The 26,429-nt window shown below is 43.0% G+C and overlaps 1 protein-coding gene across 1 annotated transcript; it reads left to right on the forward strand.

Moving 5' to 3' along the window:
• The first annotated feature begins 154 nt into the window (after positions 1 to 154).
• TMEM120A (transmembrane protein 120A) lies at positions 155 to 23,714 on the forward strand. Its single transcript, XM_070932102.1, has 12 exons — positions 155 to 276; positions 7,009 to 7,127; positions 9,892 to 10,011; positions 11,311 to 11,370; positions 13,300 to 13,395; positions 15,630 to 15,719; positions 16,226 to 16,291; positions 16,811 to 16,872; positions 17,708 to 17,800; positions 19,128 to 19,192; positions 21,701 to 21,769; positions 22,629 to 23,714. Exons 1-12 carry the CDS (start codon positions 202 to 204, stop codon positions 22,731 to 22,733), a joined length of 1,020 nt encoding a protein of 339 aa, XP_070788203.1. The 5' UTR covers positions 155 to 201; the 3' UTR covers positions 22,734 to 23,714.
• The last annotated feature ends 2,715 nt before the right edge of the window (positions 23,715 to 26,429 follow it).

A 26,429-nucleotide genomic window follows, 5' to 3' on the forward strand; every position in this document is an offset into this window, starting at 1 on the left:
ATTCCGCCCGCCGGCCGCTGTCTTTCGCCTCGGCGCTCATTGGCCGGGCCCTCAGCGGGCGGGTCCCCGAGAGCCGTGTCGGATTGGCCGAAAGCCGTCCTTCGGGAAACGTTGCTCCCGCCTCTTTCTCCACTCCGCCCCCGCTCTGCGGGAAGGCGCGTCGGGAACTGGGGTTGCTCGCCGGTCTCCGACACAGTCGCCATGGCCCGCCGTCCCTCGGTCGCCGACTGCCTCCGGGATTGGGGGGAGCTGCAGGACGGCTTCCAGCTCGCGCAGGTGATCTTCGGGAGGGGGGGGGGTGTTTGGAAATGCCACGTCATGGAAAGGGGCGTTGTCGAGCCGGAGACAAACGGGAGTCGGGCGGCGGCGGCGAGCGGGAGGAAGCCGGTCTTAGTCCCCCCCGGCGGCCGCCTCCAGTTGGCAGCGTTCCTCAACCGGGGGTCATCTGAAGGAAAGGGGGATGCTGCTCCGTTCCCAGCCCGGGAGTTGACATCGGACAAGCGTGGGGTGGAGGAAATAATACCTCTCGGACTGGATGAACAAACCGTTTGCTCTCCTTCCCGCTTGGGTGAAGAAAAGAGTATTTTGAGCATGTGCAGATTGCCTGGGCTCGAAGCGGGGAGGGGAGGAGAGGGGAGTGCGGGCACAAACTCGGGTTTCTTTAGGTAGAAGTCCAACTTCTATTAAAGCAGAAAGAGAGAAGAGAGAGAGTTTTTATATCTTCTAGTCTACTGCATGCATGAGAAGAGCACTGCTGAGCATGTGAAGAGTGCCTTCCCTGCCTGGTGCTTTCAGTAAGGGGTGGAGGTGGATGGAAGCTTTTCTTGAGTGTGATGCCTCGCTTGCTGTTATCTTTAAAGGGGGCCTTTGCAGACCAAATGATCTGACTTTTATTTGAATGATCATTTACATTCATTTACAAATGGATGATCGTTTTTTTTAAATAAATGCCTTCTGCAAAATAGCTGTGTTTGGCTGGAGCAGCCTTGTATCCATCAGTAGATACTGTAGACAGAAGACATGGCTATATCATTATTTTACTAGTCCAAAGGGTTATCACATTATCAATATCAAGGGCTCTGTACTTCTGGCACCAGTTGCATAGTAGCAGTTATTACCGTAGATATGCTTTTGCTCTGCTGTAAATTACAAAATCAAAGGGTATCTAAGATATCTGCTATGAAGGTAAAAAAAAAATCCTTACAACTACAGTTTACCTGTCAGTTCCGTATCTAGCCAAGGCACTGCACCTGTCATAAATAGAAGTCAGTTGCCAAGCATCTGAATTTTGATCACCTGACCATGGGGATGCTGCAATGGTCGCAAGTCTAAAAAACCATCATAAGTCACTTTTTGCAGTGCTGTTGTAAGTTTGAACGGTCACTAAATGAACTGTTGTAAGTCGAGGACTACGTGTACACCAAAAGAGCCCTTACAAGACTGAATGATTTTGGGGCCCACTGATTTCCCAATGTGTAATCCAGGGCTCTTCCTAGAGACTCACGACTCCTGCTTAATAAGCAGATGGCAGTCCATGGCATCTGGGGCCTTTGCCCAGCATCTTAGGTGCCAGTGGCGCCTATTCCTGGATAGGCAAGCTCTGCTTACAGTCACCTATGCTCTAGTTACCTTCAGTTTAGACTACTATAACAGACTCTTTATGGGGCTGCCCTTGAAGAGTATCTGGAAGTTTCAGCTGGTACAGAATGCACAGGCGGTTTGCGTGCTCCTAAAACAGTGCATGCTGCACTTTTGCTCTGTGAGCTGCATTGGCTACCAGTTTGTTTCTAGGTCCAATTCAAGATGCTGGTTTTAACCTTTCAAGCTTTTCATGATATGGGACTGGGTTATCTGAGGGACCGGCTCTCCCCAATTGCATCAGCCCCCACCCCATTAGACCTGGCACACGCAAGTACCATCAGTTAGGAAGATACATTTGGGGGAACTCATTCATCAGGTCTTCTCTGCTGTGGCACATTCTTCTGCTTGAAATTAGATTAGCTCTGTCCTTGTTGAAGTCCTCAAGACCTGGTTATGTCACCAGGCCTGGGGCTCCCAGCGATCTGGAGATATGTCTAGATCAGCAGCCCCCAATCTTTTGGGCACTAGGAATCGGTTCCGTGGAGAGAGGTTTTTCCGTGGACTGGAGGGGGCGTGGTTTCATATGCTGCCTGCATCCTGCGGATGGGGCTTCGCTTGTTTACGTGGCTCGGTTTCTGGCATGTCACGGATCAGTGCTGGTCCACGGACCAGGGGTTGGGGACCCCTGGTCTAGATGGCTCCACTACTGAGATGGATATTTCCATTCTCTCTTTGCCTGGGATTTGTGTATTTTGCTTTTAATAATATTTAACATTTAATACTCTTATATTTTTATATGATTGTTGTATATATGTGTTTTCTCTGTAAATTCAGAGTCAATTTTTATGAGATGGGTGGCCATATAAATTTGACTGATAAATAAAATGTTGCCATTACCAAGGAGACTGAGTTCATGCAATACAGGTAATCCTCAACTTACAACCACAATTGAGCCCAGAGTGGATAAAAATCAATGATTTTTTTTAAAAAAATCAAAAAAATCAGACTTTTTTTATTTAAATTGGATTTTTTTTTATTTTTATCGAATTTATTTTAATAAAAAACTTTGGGGTAAAAATCTATCGTAAGATAGTTTTCTATTTAAGATACATAAATAATTTAGTTTATTCAGCATGAAATGGAGCTTAGTTATGTAGCATGAGGCTGTATATTCTGCAACACTGGGACTATCGGTGAGTCAACAGTGGGTCAAAGGAGTAGCAGAGATGACAGTTGCTCTTTAAAAATTATGATTTAAATCGAGTTGATTTAAATCAAGCCTTTTTATTAGTGATTTAAATCATGATTTAAATTGTGATTTAAATCAACTCGATTTAAATCAAATCCACCCTGATTGAGCCCCAAATTTCCGTTGCTAAGTGAGACATTTGTTAAGTGAGTTTCGCCCCATTTTATGACTTTTCTTGCCACGGTTGTTAAGTGAATCACTGCACTTGTTAATAACACAATTGTTAAGTGAATCTGGCTTCCCCTTTAACTTTGCTTGTCGGAATGTCACAAAAGGTGATTGCATGATTTGGGGACAGTGCAGCCGTCATAAATATGAACCACCTGAATTTTGATCACATGACCACAGGGATGCTGCAAAGATCGTAACTGTGAAAAAATGGTCGTAAGTCACATTTTTCAGTGTCATTGTACAATCACTAAATGAATTCTTGCAAATCGAGGTCTACCTGTACACAGAAAGACGCTAATTAGGAATGAAACTAATCAAGAATGAAAAATGTTAATCAGGCTTGGTAGATGATGCATTTGTAGACATTAAATAGATCTGGTTGTACAAACAGTAGCTTCTGGTGAATTGATTTATTTACTAGATAAACATCCCAGCCTTCATCAGGAGCTCAAAGAAGTTTATGCAGGAATTTTAACCCTATGAAATTGGTTGGGACTGGGATTGGGCTGAGAAAAAATGATTGTTCTCAATTACCCAGTGAGTTACAATGGATTTAATCCAGAGGTCTTCAAACTTGGCAGCTTTAAGACTTGTGGACTTCAACTCCCAGAGAATTCACCCAAGGGTGAAGACCTCTGTGCTAAACACTCATTCCTCCTTTCAATGTGTTGTGATACTTTCCAGAATGAGTCCTGTGGGAAATAACAGGCAGTGGGAAGACTTCTTTATTATCTTTAAGGAGACTTTGAATTCAGTGGAGCAGAGCTGGCTGGAGAAGTCTGGAAGTTTAAGTCCACAAGTCTTAAAGCTGCCAAGTTTGAAGACCTCTGGATTAAATCCTTGAAACAGATCTCCCTGATCCTAGTCCAGATGTCACAACAGGTGGCAGCCTTTAGCTGATCTTGGCTGCTCTTAAAAATCTTAGGCAGGATCAGAATTGATTATCACTTGGATGAGAGACCACCAAAATAGAAAAAAATATCCTACCGTTTTTCCCCGAAATAAGACCTTGTCTTACATTTTTTGAACCCCGAAATAAGCGCTTCGCCTTATTTTCGGGGAGGTCTTATTATTTTGGGGCGCATGGAACAAGACGCGGCTCCTCTTGCCGTCTTACCTGATTTCCAGCTCTGTCTCCCTAACCCTAAACAGAGGAAATGGTGGTGACCGGTTGTGCATGCGTTTAAATATTTTCAGGGAGGGCTTATTTTAGGGGGGAGGGTTTATTTCCGGGGGAGGGCTTATTTTCAGGAAAACATAGTAGAAAAAGCAGTAACAAATCACTTCTGTGTCATTGCCGAGAGACCTAGATGGTTGGAAGTCAAGCTTGATGTGAAGGAGTCTTAATTCAAGAACAACTTAATTAAAGAGAAGGAGGTCTATGCACACAGAAATAGCAAAGATACAGGAGGAACTTTGCAATGGTATTTGAATGTGTAGGTGGTTATGCTTCTTCCTTCCTGTTGATAACACAGATTATCAAAAGAATATTCTGGTTCTCAAGGATGGGAATAACAAAATAGTAGAACAGAATAACAAGAATGGAGGGAATTCTCTGGACTTTTGGGTTCCTGTCCTTTTCGAGCAGTCTTAATGTACCAGATTGCAGTTTGATGGATACTTAGGACGTTTCTGATCATTAAAGGACAACAGTTGGAAGTAAGGGAATATCACTGCACCTAGATCAGGCGTCAGCAACCTTAAACACTCAAAGAGCCACAAAAGTCCTAACCAGAAGGGCCCCCTTTCAATTCTGGAGCCGACCGGAAATCTGGTTCCCCCACCAGAGTCTCCTACCTTAGTGTCCTTTTTTCCTCTGCCAACTGGAAGTACAGGCACCCCCCACATAGAGTCTCCTCCTAGCATGCTGTCCTTTTGCCTCTACCTGTCCTAACCAAAAGCCCTATCAATTGTGGAGCCGACTGGCAACAGGGAGTCGCAGCAGAGGGATGAAAGGGCCACATACAGCTCCAGAGCCGCAGGTTGCCTATCCCTGACCTAGACTTTGGCACATCTACTGACCTTTGTGTATAGATGTCTTCTGCATACAAAGCACAAATAATTGCCCTATGTTACTCAGTGATAATTGTGACACACCTTTTCAGATGGCAGAGAAACCTGAATAATGAGGGAGTTCACTTTGACATCCTTCTGACTTGTATTTGCATCATCTATCCTGGTTGAAAGGTTGTTCCTCAGCCTTGTAAAGTACAATAGATTGAGCAACAGGGCTGCACTTGCAGCTCTGCCAAGCAAGCGCAGGCATCTTTGCCTTGAGACCAAAGTACAGTCTTGCTTAGTGGTATTACATCATCAGTGTACAGGGCCCTTTCAGAAAACGTCCTGTTCCTGAATCTCCCTTTCCCCACTTTTCCATATGCAGAGAAACATTAGAAGTTTGTGGTCAACAATTTTTGGCTCATAAGCTACCTGATCTCTACTAGATTTATGCACCTTGTAAAGCCATTGTGGGGTTTGTTTCCTTTAGGTTTGATTACTATAGGTAGTCCTTCACTTACGACAGTTCGTTTAGTGACCGTTCAAAGTTACAGCAGCACTGAAAAAAAGTGACCTTTGACCGTTTCTCACACTTACGGCCATTGCAGCATCCCCATGGTTATGTGATCAAAATTCAGATGCTTGGCAACTGAACTTATTCATTTTTGTGATGGTTGCAGTGTCCCAGGGTTACATGATCCGCTTTTGTGACCTTCTGACTAGCAAAGTTGATGGGGAAGCCAGATTCATTTAACAACCTTGTCATTAACTTAACAGCTGCAGTGATTCACTTGACAAAAAAAGGAGCAAGAAAGATTGTTAAATGGGGCAAAACTCACTTAACTATCTCTCTTAGCAACAGAAATTTTGGTCTCAATGTAGTCATAAGTCAGGGACTACTTATATATATATAGGGTGTGAATTTAACAACTGTAGTTTCTAAATCAGGGTCTGTGGCTTAACATTTTGTGACTTAAAATATTTTCAGTTTGTTTGCCATTCAAACAACCTTTTGGTAAGTTATAATCTAGAAAACCAGTATATAACAAAGCTAGATTATTAAAACAAAGCAGAGGGGTTGTTTAAAGGCATGGTCACCTGATGGTCATTGTGTGTAGGGTTTCCTGCCTAAGGGGGTTGGACTAGAAGACCTCCAAGGTCCCTTCCAACTCTATTATTCTATTCTAAGGTCCAAATTTGAGAGTAAAAAGTCAGGTCTTTGTCTGACTCAAACAGATAACATCAGTGCTAGCCAGGATCCAGGAAAGGGTATTCCGAGGCCAGGATGCCAAATTAGTGAAGGCATCACAAAATAGCACATCTCTTCCAGCTGTGGGATAGGTAGGGTAGGGCTCTTCTACCTGATAGACCTTTAGGATTGGGTAGGTATATATTGGAAGAGGTTTTTCAAGTATCACAATCTCAAGCCATTCAAAGTTTAAAATGTCGTTACTAGAACCTTGAAGTCCAAGTAGTAATATACCAGCTGACAATTTGTAAAGTTTGTAAAGTTTCTGTGGGTTTCAGAAGGTTGTGATTAATTTTTGCCTTAAAACAAGATGTGGCCCCAGGTAATGTGGCTTATATAATAAATTATGGTTTAAGAAGTGTCAACTCGTTCATTATCTTTATAAATAAATTATTTGTAACCCCTTTCCCCAGTTTAGAGGCCTGCTAGATATGTGAACAAGTATCCAGAATATTCAGTTGTTGAGAACTTTGGAAGTTGAGGTGCACATATCTGGCAAGTGCCCAAATTCAGAAAAGCTGGTGTATAACTTAGCGTTATAGATAACTTCATAACTATGGCTTGCTCAACCAATCACGGCTTGAGATGATTTTTGAAAGAACCCTGTGGGAATTGCTTAAATAAGTGAATAACAGCCCATGTCTGCTATTAATGATGAAGCTCTCCAACTTTTTATGTACCAGGCATGTACTAACTTGCATTGTAGAAAAATGTCAAGTTTCTGTCCTAAGCTGTGGTACTCTGTTCTTGTTTTCATTAGGAAACTCAGAAGCAATACAGACAGAAGCTGGAAGATCTGACAAAGCTCCAAGATAGCATCTCCAGCTCCATTTCACGACAGAAAAAGCAACTAAAGGAGCTCTCTCTGACACTTAAGAAGTATGTTTATAGTCATTATTCTATATTGTTTGCAATGCCTGGGTGGAAGTGCTTGGACAGGTCATGTGTATTAACTATTGAGCAAGCAGATAACTTTTGTATTATATCTAAATGCCAAAAATTGAATTATGAACCATGAGGTTGAGTTGGCTCTCTTTTCTTCAAGTGTGTCAGTTCCTTCACCTGCTCCTTCTTTCCCCCCTCCCTTCTTTTAAAGGAGACCAGACAGCAACTAGACTTGAAAATCGTTTAATAGTTTAGATTCTTTCCTTCCTCTCTTAAGTCCATCTTAAAAGTGAAAATCAGTCTGTTGAAAAGTCTTGCCCATTTTGCTTCTATCAGGGCATTTTCTGTCTCAGCACAAGAGTTGGGAGAAGCTGGTAGGAACAGAAATTAAGCCAGGAGCTGTCGATCTATTCAAAGATAGGCAGGAAGGGAAGCTGAAAATTAATTAATATTAGATGAGATTTTAGACACTGAAGCTGAAGGTCACATACTTTGGCCACCAAATGAGAAGAGACGGCTTGTTGGAAAAGGCCCTGATGTTGGCAAAGATGGAAAGCCAAAGGAGAAGGGGACGGCAGAGGATGAGATGGTTGGATAGGGGTCACTGACGCAATGAACATGAATTTGGGCAAACTCTGGGAAGTAGTGGAGGACAGGGAGACCTTGCAAGCTATGGTCCATGGGATTGCAACGAATCGGACACGACTTAGCGACTGACCAACAACAACAAACGGTAAGGTTTTAGCATTTTTGCCTGGCGTTTTGTGAGATTTCATGTAAGAACATTGAAAGGTTAAGAGTTTGTTTCAGTTTTAATCTAGAATTTAATGCAGGGGTGGGGGGTTACTATATTGCTGGCTCCTGGATTAAGTTTTTCAAGCTTCTTGCTTGCCTGTTCCATGTGTTGGTATTGTATGCCCCATTGTGGGGGGAAAAACCAGCTTGATTGAGAAATCTTTCACTTTACAACTTTGCTTGAGTTCAGGTAAGAATTGTGCCATGTATTACATTCTTATTACATTCTGAGATTTTTCTGCTAATATGATTTTAAACTTTGCTTGGATAAATGCTATTTAATAAATTTTAGGCATATCTGAACACCTTCCTTTTACTAACAATTATGGGAAAGCTGAGGTAAAAATGGTTTTCTTTCAGGGCTAATTTAAATAAGTTTGTACCATTGAACAGGGGGACGCAGTGGCTCAGTTTCTAAGACGCTGAGCTTGTCGATCGAAAGGTCGGCAGTTCAGCGGTTCGAATCCCTAGTGCCACGTAACGGGGTAAGCTCCCATTACTTGTCCCAGCTTCTGCCAACCTAGCAGTTCGAAAGCACGTAAAAAAATGCAAGTAGAAAAATAGGGACTACCTTTGGTGGGAAGGTAACCGCGTTCCATGCGCCTTTGGCGTTTTAGTCACGCCGGCCACATGACCATGGAGACGTCCTCGGACAGCGCTGGCTCTTCAGCTTTGAAACAGAGATGAGCACCGCCCCTTAGAGTTGGGAACGACTAGCACATATGTGTGAGAGGAACCTTTACCTTTACCATTGAATGTTGTATGATTTACATCAGGGGTTTTCAAACTTAGCAATTTTAAGACTTGTGGACTTCAATTGGCTGCTTCAGAAATTCTGGGAGTTGAAGTCAACAAGTTTTAAAGTTGCCAACTTTGGAGACACATTACATTACATTTACATTACATTTTGCAATGCTGCCATTCTGTGTTTAAGCCAGAAATTTGATGTGTTTCTTCTGAATAAATCCACACATCAGCTGGCAGAAAAGTTTTAAATGGAGTAAGGTTATAAAAAGTTGAGCCTTTGAGGTAGAAGAGTTAATCTCCTTATGGGAACCAGGAAAAAGAAAGATAAAATGACTGGTTGTTGAAGCAGCGGTGTTAACTCTTATTAAAATTAAATTAATAAGCTATAGTGCTCTCCAAATACTTGTTTCTGCAACATTATATTTGCTTATCTGCTAAAGCCATACTGGTTTGTAAATAAGTCTTGCAAGAATTTATAATAACAATTAGGTTGTCAGTTGGAATGTTAGTAGTTGTTTTTATATAAATTGTTTTGCAATTTGATGTTACAAAAGACTTTGAAAGGAAATGCTCATTGTAGGCTCCGATAACTTTCCATCTGCATGCATTTCTTGCCTTTCAAGAGGAAGAAGCAGACTTTATACCCTGAGTGTATATTCATTACACCCTTCTATTGCCAAATACTAGTTTTGAGATTAGTGTGTATTTGGAAAGGATTCTCATTACTGCTTGGATAAGCACTTCCTTTGTGACTTGCACCAATAGTTCACTTAAAATGGGAACAGGAGATGTCTTGTTGATAGGCTTTTTCAAAAGGCAATTTTTGAAAAAAAGCACCTTTGGGACTCCAGCCATGATCCTCACCTGTTTCCATCTCCTCCACATGCAGCTGGGAGAAAAAAAAAATCACTGTGTGAAATTCTAGAGCACAGGTGTCAAGCTTGTTGTGTTATGTTGCCGTCGCGTGACGTATCGTGACGTTTTTTCCCCTTCGCGGAGCTGGGTTGGGCATGGTGGCCTGCCCGTGACGCATCTGGCCCGCAGGCCGCCAGCTTGACACCCTGAGGATACCATCTCAAGGCTGAGGCACAGAAGCTTTGAAACAGGAACTGAAAGCTTAGGATGCTGGATTTGGAAGTTTAAGGGGAGATTCGTCTGCTTATCAATCACTTTCTGTCTTCTTTGAAATGTGTTCCTTCTTCCTGGTCCTGTACAGATGCAGATCTCTTCCTGACCAGAAGCAGGATGAGGATGCTCTCGAAGAACTCCAAAACATGATCAAAGAGAGACAGGATGTCTTTTTTGAAATGGAATCATACTTGCCAAAGAAGAACGGGTAAGGGGATTGAACTCAGATTTCCCCCAAATTAACATGGAAATAAGAAGGATTCTGTTCTTCATAGTTTGCTTGATTATTTATTTGATTGCTACAGCCACCTACCTTTCATTCACGACTCTAAACAGCTAACAATAAAATAGATAGAACTTAGGCCCGTGATGGCGAACCTATGGCATGTGTGCCACAGGTGGCAGGTGGAGCCATATCAGTGGGCATGCGAGCGTTGCCCTAGCTCAGCTCCAGCACGCATGTGCACGTCGGCCAGCTGATTTTCAGGCCTTCCGGGCCCACCGGAAGTTGGGAAACGGACCGTTTCTGGTCTCTGGAGGGTCTCCAGGGGGGTGGAGAAGGCCCGTTTTTCACTCTCCCCAGGCTCCAGAGGCTTTCTAGGAGCTTGGGGAGGGTGAAAACTGCCTTCCCCACCCCCTGGGAGGCCCTCCAGAGGACAGAAATGGCCCATTTCCCGACTTCTGGTCCCACCCACCCCCAAGAAAGCCACTGGAGCCTGGGGAGGGCGAAAAATGGGCCCACCGTGCCATCACATGCCAAAAGCAGGGGAAGCATGGGGGAGTCCCATGCATGGGGGGGCGGGGCACATTGAATTATGGGTGTGGGTACGCATGCACATGACCTCCCCCCGCTTTTGGCATGCGACGACAAAAAGGTTAGCCATCACTGGTGTAGGGTCTCCTGCTTGAGTGGGGGGTTGGACTAGATGACCTATAAGGTCCCTTCCAACTCTGTTAATCTGTTATCTCTTACTGTTTTTATCTTTTATACTATAATTTTATCCGATAGTAAGCCACCCAGAGCCACATCACAGCGAGATTGGGTAGCAAATAAATTTAATAAACAAACTATAATGAGAGATTCCACTTAGCTACTTATAGCCAATGGCTGTTTAAACATAGGCAGATTTAGAATAGCTTTACTGTCACTTTGAATGTACACTTATTGGCATACATTAAAATATTTCATCTGACAGAATGCCAGTATGATTCTATAGCCAAAGGTGTTTGTAGTTAGTTTGGTGCCACCAGCTCTTGGTAACTCTGGGAACAGATGTCAGTTGTGTGTTAATTACAGTTAATTATAGTAAAATCACATATTATATACCCTGTTAATGCAGTATTCTCACAGTTGCTGTCAAAAGGAACCAGGCGGCTGATGACTATATCTTATTATGATTCCTTGCAGATCAATTTGAGATGTTGAGTATGCTCGGAATGTGAGACTTGTATGACTCAGGTTATTGTTATGGAGGTGGACTTTTTCCCTCTTTCTGTTGTGTTCCAGGTTGTACCTGAGTCTCGTGCTGGGAAATGTCAATGTCACACTGCTGAGCAAGCAAGCCAAGTAGGTGCTAATTGATTATAGTTTCCCTCCTTGCTGAGATGTTTTACGGATTAGGAATCCTCTTTTAAATTTCAGAATATGCAAATGAAGTTTCTTTTTGTGCTAAGACACAAAAACAATCAAACAAGCTAAGATTAATGAGCCATGGTGGCGCAGTGGTTAGAATGCAGTAGTGAAGGCTACTTCTGCTGCCTGCCAACTGCTGGCAGTTCAATTCTCACCAGCTCAAGGTTGACTCAGCCTTCTATCCTTCTGAGGTCGTTAAAATGAGGACCCAGATTGTTGGGGGCAATAGGCTGACTCTATAAACCACTTAGAGAGGGCTGTAAAGCATTATGAAGCTGTATATAAGTCTAAGTGCTATTGCTATTAAACTGAGTGTTGTATGTTATATGTATATGGCTCAACTTACAACAGCAGTTGGGACTGGGACTGCTATCAGTAAGTGACACAGTTGTAAAGCAGAACAACATTTGACCCCATTGTTTAGTGATGATCAGCATTACCCTGTTGATGTCACTAAGTGAGTGTATGGGTCATTAAGTGAGTTCTTCATGTGACTGTGACTTCCTGCCTGCTCCCCCAGTGACTTTCCTTGTGAGAAGTCGGCAGGGAACATTATAAGTCTCAATCGTTCGATTGCAAGGATGCTGCAACAGTCAGAACTGTGAGGACCCATTGTAAATACCAATTTTCAATGCCATTGTAAACCGAGGTCTGTACAGAATCAGATTAATCATCAACAGAGGCACAAAACAATGCTTGGTGAAACACAGGTATATTCTTGAAAGAAAAAAGACTATACTCTCCTAAGTATAATTTAATTGATTTAATTAATCCTCCAGGGAGGGTTTTCCATTCCATTCTGATTCTAACAACTCTTGTTCCTGTCTATGGAGATTCTCAGTCATCCAGGTCATTGCTGTCTGTCCCAAAGGTGCTTTTTTTCAAGAGGCAACTGTTTTTTTTGGTTTTTCTTTGAAGACATTTCGCTTCTCATCCAAGAAGCTTCTTCAGCTCTGGCTGGATGGTCCATTCCCCACCATCCAGCCAGAGCTGAAGAAGCTTCTTGGATGAGAAGTGAAATGTCTTCAAAGAAAAACCAGAAAGTCCAGTAGCCTCTTGAAAAAGCACCTTTGGGACAGCTCTTGTTCCTGCTTTTCCTTAATAAAACCAGAAGCCACATAGGCGAAGGCTTTCTGATGCTCAGTGCTAGGCAGGCTCATATGAGAGTAAAGAGTTCCTTAAGACATCAGAGTCCCAAGAGCTTTCAAATCAAATCAATATTTATTATAGCCATAAACTGCCATACAAGTAGTCCCCATTCAATAACCAGTTGTTTCACAGCTGTTCAAAGTTATAAAGGCCATGGAATAGGCTCTTTGCAGCCGGTAAAGCATCTCCAGCCATCATAAATGGTTGTATTGCCAGAGCAAAAAACATGAATTGTGGTCACAAGGCTGCAAGTCAGCTTTATGATTCGTGGCATTCTGCTATCACACGACTGTGATTCGTAACGTTTTTGCTGGTTTCCAGCAAAAAACCTCCCACTTAAATGAGTGGGTTTGCTTAACAACCATGGCATTTTGCTTGACTGCAACATTCACTTAGCCACTCCAAAAAAAAGGCTGAAAAATTACTTTCGCTCCCACGGGTGCCTCGACTTAACAATCACAGTGACTTTTGTCTGTAATTCTGAACTCAATTGCAGGCATATGTTGAGGACTGCCTGTAGATAAACAGCTTGAGAAGTTCTCCTCCATCTGCCATCCTTCAGATTATGTTGGAACTCCACTTCTTAGGGTTAGGATTTGGGGAGTTACAGTCACAATATACTTGGAAGGTAGCAGGTTTGGAAAAACGGAGCCAGGATTACAAATGGCTGTCAGAACTGGCTCATTCCCCCTCTCCTTCTGCCTCCCCTTTTAGGTTTGCATATAAGGATGAGTACGAGAAGTTCAAGCTTTACCTCACCATCATTTTGCTCATCATTTCCTTCACCTGCCGCTTCCTCCTTAACTCCAGGTGAGTCCACAATCCTGAGAGATAGACAATCTCTCCCCTTCCTTTCAGCCAGCTGAAGTTGCTACCTCCAATCCTCGGAGGACTTTGGGAAATGGCAAGGCAGAGTCAGCTTCCTTTTTTTGGAAAGGCAAATCCAGGTGTTGAAGGAAGCAGCAATTTCAGTATAGTGAGATTAATTTTAATGGGCATCCAAATATAAACAGGCTAAAAATTGTAAGCTGCCAACATTAATTCTTGATAGTGATGAGAGGTAGGGGCCTCTCCTCCCTTTCTTGCACCCGGCTCTGCCTTGCTGACTCCTATGTCTCCTATTTACAGACCCCTCGCATCCTGGACATAAACTGTTTCAACTCCTACCCTCAAAACGACGCTATAGAGCACTGCACACCAGAACAACTAGACACAAGAATAGTTTTTTCCCGAACGCCATCACTCTGCTAAACAAATAATTCCCTCAACACTGTCAAACTAGTTACTAAGTCTGCACTACTATTAATCTTCTCATCATTTCTGTTTCCCTATGACTATCATTAAGTGTTGTACCTTATGATTCTTGAGGGATGTATCTTTTCTTTTATGTACACCGAGAGCATATGCACCAAGACAAATTCCTTGTGTGTCCAATCACACTTGGCCAATAAAGAATTCTATTCTATTCTGTTCTATTCTGTTCTATTCTATTCTATTCTATTCTATTCTATTCTATTCTATTCTATTCTATTCTATTCTATTCTATTCTACTCTACTCTACTCTACTCTACTCTACTCTACTCTACTCTACTCTACTCTACTCTACTCTACTCTATGCAGATGAGAAAGGTTTGGAAAGCCAACCAAACTTCCACTGTTATTAAAAGGGAGGATTATTTAGATTGCAGAATCTTCCTGTAACACGAGCAGAGGTGAACAGACTGGGGCCATTTCCTTGGCGGGAGGGAAGCGTACAGCGAATGTCCCTTATTCTGGGATGTGAAAGATGACTTATTCACCACGAATACCGTAATGGAGGGAGCTTTTCTCACGTCTTCTTTTTTTTTATGTGTGTGGCAAGGGACCTCTTAAAATTGGGATTGTCATACCATTGATGGAATACAGTAGTTAGTAATATGACTAACAATTTAGGAAAATAATGAAGATTTTTTCCCCCCCTTGACAATGGAAGGAACAGTGATGATGGAGCTGGCACAAGATGGTTAATTGATGATTGTGAATTTTATGTTTACATTGGTTATTGTTCCAAATGGTCATTTTGTTTTTAGCGTCCTATTTTTTTAATTTTTTTCCCGCTGCCCATAGTTAATGTTCATTTAGTGACCGTTTGAAGTTACAATGGCCTGAAAAAGGTGACTTATGACCATTTTTTACACTTATGAAGAGAGATCCAACCTACAATTAGGGAGAAATTTCCTGTTGGTGAGAACAATTAATCAGTGGAATGGTTTGCCTCCAGAAGTTGTGGGTGCTTCAGCACTGAAGGTTCTTCAGAAGAGATTGGACAACCATTTTTCTAGAATGGTATAGGACAGTGATGGCTAACCTTTTTGCCATCGCATGCCAAAAGTGGGGGGAGTGTGGGGGGGTTGTGTGCATGCGTGCCCACACCCATAATTCTATGTGCCCTGCCCCCCGTGTGTAACCCGCCATGCTCCCCCCTGCTTTTGGCACATGATGGCCCGGTAGGCCCGTTTTTTGCCCTCCCCAGGCTCCAGAGGCTTTCTAGGAGTCTGGGGAGGGTGAAAACGGCCTTTCCTACCCCCCAGGGGCCCTCCAGAGGCCAGAAACAGCCTGTTACCCAACGTTCGGTGGGCCCAGAAGACCTAAAAATCAGCTGGCCAGCGCATGCATGCCCGTTGGAGCTGAACTTGGGTGCCCACTGATATGGCTCCGCGTGCCACCTGTGGCACTCGTGCCGTAGGTTCACCATCACGGGTATAGGATCTCTCACCTTGTGCAAGAGTTTGGACTAAAAGACCTCCAAGGTCCCTTCCAATCCTATTCTATGTTCTCTATCCCAGAGATAGAACCTGGCAAGCAGCCACCCACTTCATCAGACAATTATATTACCGTGTTTCTCCAAAAATAAGACCCTTATATTTTTTTGAACCCTGAAATAAGCGCTTGGCCTTATTGCCATGCGCTCAAAAGCCCAATTGGGCTTATTATTAGGGGATGTCTTATTTTGGGGAAAACAGGATATTATAATTGACCCATCACTTTCTCACTTTTTATGTCAGGGTAACGGATGCTGTCTTCAATTTTCTCCTGGTCTGGTATTACTGCACGCTGACGATTCGAGAGAGCATCTTGATCAACAATGGTTCTAAGTAAGTAGTGCTTCTGTCCAGCGTTTTCCTTCCTTAAGCTAAGAAGATCACATACATATTTAGCCAGGACACCCTGCATGTTCTCTGCAAAATTATTCCTAGTCCTGCTTTAAAATTCTGGGGATTGAATATGGGAGCATCTCCTTCGGAATCTTGGCTTGCACATAATGCATTCAGGAGGTGAGTCCATCCAGCACAGCACTTCCTGGTCTGACTGCAGAAATTCTTCTACATTTTTGTGGAGAAAATCAATCCTGGGTGTTCCTTGCAATCTTAAACAAGAGTGGAATATTGGGGAGGGGGGGAGACGTCTCCTCAAGAGGCAACTCAGGTGTTTTCCCTAAACCTATGGCTATTGGCACTATGTTTGGTGTTCAGTGCAAGGTATTCCAGCTGCTATTGCCCTTGCACCTTCCAAATGGAGCTTCCAATAATCGTCTTACTATATTGGGCTATTATGCTTAAAAGACAAATACTAATGAAACTGCTTACATATGCTCTTCCAGGATTAAAGGCTGGTGGGTACTTCATCACTACATCTCCACCTTCCTCTCAGGTGTCATGCTGACTTGGTGAGTCTTCAAAAAAAAAAAAAGTTAAGCATAATTTTATTTATTTTTATTTTAATTAGATTTATATGCCGCCCTACCTCCATAGGACTCAGGGCGGCTCACAACAATTAAGATATACAATCTCAATCCAAGTAAGAAACATGTTAAAATGCATATTAAACGCATATTAAAATACATTAAAAATCAAAACCCCATCAGTCCAGGCTGGGCAATTTAAACAGCCATGTTTTTAGTTCGCGGCGGAAAGTGTGAAGGTCAGGGGCCAACCGGAGCCCCCGGGGGAGTTTATTCCAAAAGGTGGATGCGCCCACAGAGAAAGCTCTACCTCTGGGAGTCGCCAGCTGACATTGTCTAGTCGACGGCACCCTGAGTAATGCTTGTGATTTCACTGGTTTTAACTAACATCCTGTGAGTTCGATTAATTCCTTTCCGGAGCCTTCTAGGAGAATAGCAAGTGTCCATCACATGTCAGTGGATTCTGATTACATGTGTGTTTCTGCATTCCCTCTGTCTTTGCAGGCCAGATGGCCTTATGTACCAGAAGTTCAGAAACCAGTTCCTCACATTCTCCATGTATCAGAGTAAGTGGGACGGCATTAAAGAAAAGGGAGGAAGGAAGCGGTTGAAGCAGTGGTGGGATTCAAAAATTTTTACTACCGGTTCTGTGGGTGTGGCTTGGTGGGTGTGGCTTGGTGGGCATGCAGGGGAAGGATACTGTAAAATCTCCATTCCCACCCCACTCCAGGGGAAGGTTACTGCAAAATCCCCATTACCTCCTGATCAGCTGGGACTCGGGAGGCAGAGAATAGATGTGGGTGGGGCCAGTCAGAGGGGGTATTTACCGGTTCTCCGAACTACTCAAAATTTCCGCTACCGGTTCTCCAGAACTGGTCAGAACCTGCTGAATACCGCCTCTGGATTGAAGACCCACAAGTATCGGGGGAGTCAGTAAAATGATGAATCCCAGCCTTTATTTTCGTAGCTACATTGCCAAAATTCTGCAACACGGAACATAGAACGCCATTTTCCGAGGGAGGCTTCTGTTGTTACTGCCTGAGTGTTTGAATAAGGGGCAGTCAAACTACACTATCTAAGGATTTCCTCATGGGAGGAAATTGAGAGGAAACGGGAAATGGCAAAGGAGCTGGCAGTGAAGCAAAGGGCAAATTACTGTAGCTGAAGCAACTCAAATGTATTGGAGCTCCACCCACCCACCCAATACTGTGAACACTAGATGTTTTTGTTTTTAAGAAGGGAAAAACCATACTACCACCAAAGGTAATGGATGAAAGGCTTTAAAACTAGAGCTTTGCTTTTAAGGGACACTTTAATAACAATGAGGGATGGATAATTTTAAGTATCTCAGTGTGCATGCTACTCCCCTGAATTTTGAACTCCTTTGCTGAAATTTGATAGGCTTTGTCCAGTTTCTTCAATATTATTACCAGAGTGGTTGTCTGTACCGGTTGAGAGCTTTGGGTGAACGACACAACATGGATCTCACTGTGGGTAGGTAGAATTTCTGCTTTCTCTTTTTCCTTTGCTGAGGCAAACTCTCCTGTGTGAGGGATTCACTAATGGCTGTGGGGTCAACAGACCGTGGTGGCGCAGTGGTCAGAATGCAGTACTGCAGGCTACTTCTGCTGACTGCCAGCTTCCGGCAGTTCAGTTCTCACCGGTTTAAGGTTGACTCAGCCTTCCATCCTTCCAAGGTCGGTAAATTGAGGACCGAGATTGTTGGAGGCCATAGGCTGACTCTGAAAACCGCTTAGAGAGTAAAGTAAAGCACTGTAAAGCGGTATATAAGTCTTAAATGCTATTGCTGTTGCTATCTCCACAGAAGATGCTCTTCTGGTCACTGGTTTTGAAAGGAGAAAGAAGTGGCCATAAAGATGGGATCATTGTGAAGTACTAGCGCTGGGAAGCCACAACAGGCCAATGCCTGATGGACAGCAAAAGCTTGTGCCTAGTATACAGTATACTGTATTCGTGATATATAATGAAGTAGGAGATATGTAAATTTGTATATAGAGCAAGGAATAGATTACGTATTAACTTGATTTTGATGTAAATGTTAGAAACCAGAGATGCTGAGCAATGTCCATTATTTTACTTTTAAAACAATAATAATAATAATAATAACAACAACAACAACAACAACAACAACAGCTTGTGCCTAGGCTTGCTTCGTCAATTCTCATCTTGCAAGGATGCTTGTATGGTCCATAATTCCTCCAAACTGCAGTTTCCCCTAGCTTTGGGTACTGGAATTAGATCTTAGGCTTGCTTCATCAATTTAGATCAGGCCTAGTTCGTATTTGGATGAAGGGGCTCCCAGGGCTGTAACCTTTAATAGCAAGTAAAACAAAAGCACCCCAGAATGAGGTAATGACTATTGCATGTCATAGCCAAGAAAATCCTGTTCCATATGATCTTTGTGGCTTTAGAGATATTAACATTTTTACAGTCCTCTTCTAGATATCATCATTTAAAAAAGCAGAGAATTGTAAATAGCCATGTTAACACATTTTACCAAAAAAAAAAAAAAAAAAATTCTGAATCTTGACTAGGAGGTAGTTCTGCTTTTCAAACCAGCTTACCCTGCCCTTCTCAAAGAGATGAGCATTTTATTCTTGAGGAGGCGGATTTTAAGCACGTTTGGCCTGTCTCTAAGCTTCTCTTATTTCCTGTTCTGGTAATGCTAGCCTAGGAGAGGTGAGAGGTCCAATGTTAGCTGTCAAATCTCCCAAAGATTGCCATCTCCAGTCAGTCTGAAGAGCCCATTGGGACTGCTGGACCTTGGCCTGATTCTTTGGCTGTGTGTTTTTCCTTGCAGAGGGTTTCCAGTCCTGGATGTGGAGAGGCCTCACTTTCCTGCTTCCGTTCCTTTTCTTCGGCCAAGTAAGTGTGTCATCACTTCTTTTGGGATTATCTTTAGTCTAGGCAAGGCAAAACCAGGTTTATTGTATCTGAAGGGGCATAGTTTCTTCTGAGTTTTTTTGTGGGGATTATTTAATTAGCAGTTTTTATCCTGTCTTTTATTATTTTTTTAGAAATAACTCAATGTGGCAAGTATGCTTAATATTCCTTCTGCCTCCTATTTTCCTCACAACAACAATCCTGTAAGGTGGGTTGAGTTGAGAGTGAGTCACTGGCCATAAGTCATTCAGCCTGCTTTCATGCATAAGGCGGGACTAGAATTCCCAATCTTTAGACTACACTAGACTAGACAAATGTAAGAGTTCTTACGTATATTTTATCTTTTCTCTTGCTAGCTCTTTTTTCAGGGGAAATACATACTGTGCTTATAAACAACTGACTAAATGAGACACAATGAAACCATGCTACATAGTAATAATAATAATAATATATTTATTTCGTGTTATAAATTTATAAAATAAATTAGAAAATTGAGCTTTTACCTGATAATAATGATGTTATAAATGTTCGTCATGTTATGAAGACTAATGTGAGATGGTTAAAGGAACAAGACCCCTTCCCTTCCAAACCTATCTGCAAAATGAGAGTTTGTTACAAAAGACTGTAATTTACTTATGACCAGCGTGGGCAGGACAGTGATGCCAAATCACCATAGAAACTGGCAGGTACAGGGGATTCTGGCATACTTTGTGAAGGTTGAGAAAATTCATCTGATTTGTCCGGTTTGTTCTGTTTTTTTGTGTTTTAAACCTATTGCACTCCTTAAGATATTGTGTTTTTCCCCATCTCAAATGCCAGTTTTTTGGGGGGGGAATTTCTTCCCTGTGTTTGTTGGAGGGCTCTGGGGAGAAGTCCAAAAACGATTGAGGTGAAGAGTAATTAAGACATATAGTCCTGGAATAATATTCCTTATTTATACCTAATAATTTGATGTATCGATTATTGCAGGGGTCTCCAACCTTGGCAACTTTAAGCTTGGCGGACTTCAACTCCCAGAATTCTGGGAGTTGAAGCCCGTCAGGCTTAAAGTTGCCAAGGTTGGAGACCCCTGGATTAGTGTTTCATATGTCTTCTTTCTCCTAGATGGGATGCACCTCCTGATTAACTCATGTGAATAATCTGGATTCTAGATACATTTTGTACCCCAAACAAACTCTTGTCCCCTTATGTGATAATTAAACTGCCAAAAAAGCCTGTGCTTATGTGTCAGGGTTCCAAGTAACACCCCCAACCAAGTAAGACTCCGAGGTAGGCATTTCCTCAAAGTTCCATTTTATTAGAGATGTCATATTGGCACATCTGGGAAATCCCGAATCTGAAAGCTCCTAGCTTTTACCCACCCAAAGGAAAGTCCAAGTCCCTTCCCCTGCACCCACATGTCCATCACATGGCGCAATCAGGTCACCGTCCTAACTGGAGTAGCTTCCCAGTTGCACGCCTCTCCAGGTGCAGGTTGAATGTCCTTGACTCCCAGTGAAAGAATGTTGTGGTGGTGGTGGCTATACATCTTACCCCGTCGCCATCCAACCCCCCTCCCAATTCCCACAGCATGCCCATCCTCCAAGTATGGCAGCCCTGAAGATCAGAGGTGGTATTCAGCCAGTTCGAACCAATTCGCCCGAACCGGTAGCAGAAATTGTGGGTGGGCCCGCCTATCCACCCCAGCTCTATGCCATACTATTTAGGCACGTTTTTGAGGCCGAGTGTGTGCATGGAAGGCGCATACGCCAGCAAAGCACATGCGCAGAAGGACGGGCCGTGCATGGACGCACGCTCACATTTGCGAACCGGTGGTGAAAGTAAGTGAATACCACCCCTGCTGAAGATCCAAAGAAAAAAAAGTAGGAAGGAAAGAAGGGAGGGAGATGGAAGAGATTGAGAAGAAAGATTGCTATACAATAAAAAAGATGAAATGGAAGAAAGTAACCCCGAACATGTGTAAATGCACTAGGATAAAAAATGAATTATTAAAAAATAAAAAAGAATAAATATGAGTAAAAACAGAGAAATTAGAATTTGAGAGCGAATAAAGATGATGTTTATACAAATAAGCATAGAAATTTTAAGATATGATCAAAAAATGGAAAAAGAAGATTTCGTCAAAAATGACGAAACTGAGTAAAATGTATTTGAATAAGACAAATTGTATAAGTTATGATATGGCCAATACTCTGTTCATAAAATATGCGGGTGAATTTGGGGGCGAAAAAATCAATGAAACTTGATTCAAAAGAAAAAGAAAAAAATGCCTCCAGGGCTGACATTACGTTGAAATCCCAGTGGGTGGCAGAGGGAGGGACAGGGATGCTCATCGGAGCAGAGAGCTCTCCATTTGAAGGAGAGCTTTTTGATTTAAAAAATCCTAAAAATTCTGCTACCAAAAACCAGGGGTCTGACCTCACAGTGACACCTTTTTTGAGGGTGGGAGTCGGACATGTTGCAAATAAAACAATTATCTTCTCTCTCTAGTTCTGGCAACTATTCAATGCCGTCACACTTTTCCAACTGGCCAGCCATCCAGAATGCAAAGAATGGCAGGTAAGAGTGAATTTGTAAGCACAGGAAGAGGAAATGTTCTGTTCCTTTCCCACCCTTTCAAAATCACGGCCCGGTTGAGGAGATTACAAGCTTTGTCAATGCTTTCAGAAATATCCAAATGCCTTCTAAGTGCAGCCAGCATGAGACTCGTGGTAAAATACATGTAGCTATCTCAGTAATCCTCCCAATGCCCATTATATCAGCCTCTCTCATAGTGTGGATAACAACCTTTAAAGGGATTACAGGCAGTGGATGGAAGGTTATCAGATAATGGAGAGAGATTGACTGTTATCTCAGCATGGCTGTCTAGGAGTGCATACCAATACAACTTACAGCAGGGATGACAAACTCAAGGCCCAGGGGCTGGATCCGGCCCATGCGGTGCTTAGATCTGGCCCGCAGGGTCGCCCTGGAAACAGTGAAGGACTGGCCTGCGGTGCTTCTGCCAGACAAAACGGAGCTCAGGAGGGCTGCAGGCAGCCCTTGCGAGATCCATTTTTGCTGGCAGAGGGTTGCACATCATCAGAGTTGCTGTACATCGACACATAAAGACAGTTAAGGCTAGCCTTGTAAATAACTATACAAGCCTCACGAAAGGCATAAGTGCTTTAACACTTTGAACTAACATCCATGGTACAACACCTCTTTCTGATGCTTTGCACTGCTCTCTCTGTTCTACTCTAAAATTCCTGACAGTTTTGTTAAATTTATCTCTCTTCAGCAGTCCAGTCCTTTTGAAAACTGCTGTCTCTGTGTCTCTGTCTCTCTCTTTCTCTTTCTCTTTCTCTTTCTCTTTCTCTTTCTCTTTCTCTCTTCCTCTTAAAGCAGTAAGCGCTGACCATGTAAATTTCATTGGCAGGTCCTGATGTGTGCCCTCCCCTTCCTCACCCTCTTTATTGGCAACTTCTTCACCACATTGCGAGTTGTTCATCAGAAATTCCAGAATAAGACCAAGAAGGAATGAGCCTTCAAGTGCCTGTCCCCCTTCCTGGCTATCCCTGTTGGTGGGAGCACTATTACTCTGCTGACCGAAGGATCCACAGTACACTGGGCGTTCTCCTCCTCCTCCTCTCTCCCTCCTTCCCTCCCTCCCTGTGATTCTCTTGCATACAGATGTCAATGAAGCCACGCCCGAATAGTGCTTCTGCCACCAACTTGAGGCCTTGAGGCCTTCCTGCTGCCAAAAGGAACTCTGGACTTAAATCAGGTGTGGGATTCAAGGATTAGGGTGAAGTACTGTATGAGGAACCCAAGTGACTCTTGGATACAACTCCCAGCTGACACCTGCATGGTTTGGGTACCCTTCCTCCAAAGCAGGGGGCTGAAAATTCCCAGAGCCTGTCTGCCCAAACTGAATGACAAGAAAAGGAATGGAGCAGGTTCAACCTAGACCATCTAATATTTAGTACTGAGGACATTAACTATTATTGGAAGCAGATTATATGGGCAAAGAGCGTTCTCACTATTTCTGCTGGGCTTGATTCTTTCCTCCCCATCTTCAGAAATGTTCCCCTATCCTAGATTATTTCGTTACCACGTATGAGTGAGCGGAGGGGACAGTTTCTCATCTGCACCTTCAATACAGAGCCTGCTTTTCCGCCTCGGTGTATATTTTATGACAAATCTGAGATGATAACCAGTGGCTGGCAGATTATTTTCAGCCCCCTCGTCGCAGTTCTCTTCCTGGAGTTGCCTTCTCAGCTCTTGAAGGGGCCAAAGACCCAGCGCTTCTACCCCTGTGCTCTTTTTTCGGAACATGGATTCACAAGCACCTAGGACGCATCTTGCCAGAGAAGCTGAAAATAACCTTTATTTAACCATAGTTGGCTGAGCAAACAGCAGCAGTGGTGGCATTTGGCCTCCTCCAATCTCGGTCCATATTGTCATTTGTGTGTCTTAAGTGTTATAGTGGTTCTAAAACTGGAAAAAGCTGGCCTACATCCAAACATGCATTGTGGTCTTTAAATATGCCTTCTTAGCATATTAAGGGGTGGGCAGGAGGCTGGAAAATAAAGAATGCGGAGGAAACCTTGGTCCCTGGCACTTCTAGGCAAGGGAGATAGTATTATGTTAAGGATGTAAAACTCTGGACTCTCACAAATATAACCGTTGATTCTTAACTTTAATGCATAGATACTTCATACAGCTCAGGGTTCTACTAGGAGAGGATCGTACACCATTCTTTACCTCAGACCACAACCCCACTTTTTAAGAAGGATGCTGAATCACACTAAAATCTTAGTTTAGGCATTCTGCTGCTGGAATGAGCAACCAGATCCTACAAGCCAATTGTGGACCTCAGCATTAAGGGGGATCACATCCTTTCCAAGGGAACTTTATAGATTCACTGGAACCCATTACATTGAAAACACATCTGAAAATGGTGTGAATCCAAAGTGTGCATGGCCTGATTGGTAGCTACAGTGGTACCTAGGAAGTGTGAGATTCTGGGGAAATGGAAGGGCTGTATATCACCAACCTATCAATGCAAATATTGTTCAAAGCAGCAGAATTTCTTTCAGCAGTTTTGTCTGGATGTCTTTAAGCAATGTTTTGATTTTCTCCTCTCCTTTAAAAACAGATGTTGCAAATCCCATTATTCCCAGTTTTGCTGGTTGGTTGGTCCCTCTCTCCTCTCCAATGTGTAGATACAGAGAAATGTGATACAAGACAAAGCTTAAGCACACAGATTGTCCTTGAGGTAGCCTTACTCTTTATTAAACTTAAATGGCTGCCCATCTACCAGAAGGAACTGTGGGTAGCAAACAAGAATCAAAACCACAGTATAATTAAAACATTTTAAACAACATTGAGGTCCTAATTAAACTTGCATTCCTCAACCATTAGCTGCTTTCTAATGGCCAGCAGAGTTGGGACCAGCCATACTTCTGGGGTGAAGCTGTTCCATAAGGCAAGTACCATGATAGAGAAGATTGCTATTGCAGTCTTTTTCATAGATTGATTTCCAGATGTGCTGGGTACAGCTGTCATCACTGAACTAGGCCATTGGGTACATAGGCTGAAGATGACTGGCACTTTAGCCTACATCATGCAGAGACAGATAGTTAGGTAAATCTTAAGTAGAAGTTGCACTGCAATGAAAGTTACAAAATGAATGGGAGGAAAACATTGTTTTGATATTTTAAAGAATACTCCATGGAAAAGGAATACAGAATTCCTTTTCCACATTATTTAGGCATTTTAGTCACTGCTCATCACATTTCCAAATAATGGTGCATGATATTGGTTGTGAAGATGGAAAACTACAAATGATTGGAAGAAGTCCTATTTAAAGCCCAGAAAGCCAGTATGGTCTAATGGTTAAGGCATCAGGCTAGAAAGCTGGAGACCACGAGCTCCAGTCCCAGTGTAGCTATGAAAGTTGGCTGCGTGGCCCTAGGCATGTCTCTCTCTCTCTCAGCCCAACTTACCTCACAGGGTGGTGGTTATGGGGGAAATAGGAGGAAGGTGTGTTGGATATATTTGCCACCTTATGTGTAAAAAGAGTAAAGGCAGGATATAAATAAACTTTTTTAAAAAAAAAAAATGTGCTGCACTGGGATGCCTCAAAAGTCACTGTTGGAATTGCTGTCTAGCTGCTTCAGCCATGGAGAGAATTTCTGAAAGCTTTAAGATCTCGATCCTGTGGAACACAAACCCCGCCTTAATGTTATTTGATTCACGAGGTAAAGCTTGTTTGGTTCCTTTGACTCAGCCTTCCATCCTTCCGAGGTTTGTAAAATGAGAATCCTGATTGTTGGGGGCAATATGCTGACTAAACTGCTTAGAGAGGGCTGTAAAGCAGGGATCTCCAACCTCCAAGCCGTGATCCACTACCAGGCCGTGAGCCTTTCGGAACCAGTCTGCAGAAGTGGCGGGTGGGCCAAAAATTGAACTGCCCATACAAGCGCGCTTGCCCACCACTCACACAAATCTATTCCCTGTCCCCCCTGCCCCCACTGGTCCATAAAGCTGGAAAGGTCGGACAACTCGGCTGTAAAGCAGCATGGAGTGGTACATAAGTCCAAGTCAGTGGTGGAATTTACATTTTTTTACTACTGGTTCTGTGGGCGTGGCTTGGTGGGCATGGCAGGGAAGGATACTGCAAAATCTCCATTCCCACTCCACTCCAGGGGAAGGATATTGCAAAATCTCCATTCCCACCCCACTCCTGGGGGAAAGATATTGCAAAATCTCCATTCCCACCCCACGGGGGGGGCAGTCAGAGGTGGTATTTCCCAGTAATCCAAACTACTCAAAATTCCCACTACCGGTTCTCCAGAACCTGCTGGATTTCACCCCTGGTCTGAGTCTTATTGCTATTGCTATTTCAGTCCAAACACAGAGTGCCTATATTGGGTTTTAATTGGGATTTTATCTTTGCTTTTTTCTTCATTGTCCACATTTGTTCTTCATTTGGATTTACTTATTTATAGTTAGGTGGTTGGTGGTGATGGTAATTTCTTTGCTGTTGAGTCATCTGGGACTGGGTAGTTTATAAACACCTTAAAATAGCAAGAAAGGCAAAAGAGTACTGAAGAAAAAATATACTTGCGTGTTTAAACGTGACAGGGCCCAGGACTTTAGACTGAGCCTGTTCAGTCCAGAAACAGGAATATGAGTACAGGGTGTTTGTGGAATCTGCAATGATGAGCTTTAG

Source organism: Pituophis catenifer, unplaced genomic scaffold, assembly GCF_029215685.1.
Source record: "Pituophis catenifer annectens isolate HBS135680 unplaced genomic scaffold, rPitCat1.0.hap2 SCAF_1, whole genome shotgun sequence".
In the NCBI taxonomy this organism is placed as follows: domain Eukaryota; kingdom Metazoa; phylum Chordata; class Lepidosauria; order Squamata; family Colubridae; genus Pituophis; species Pituophis catenifer.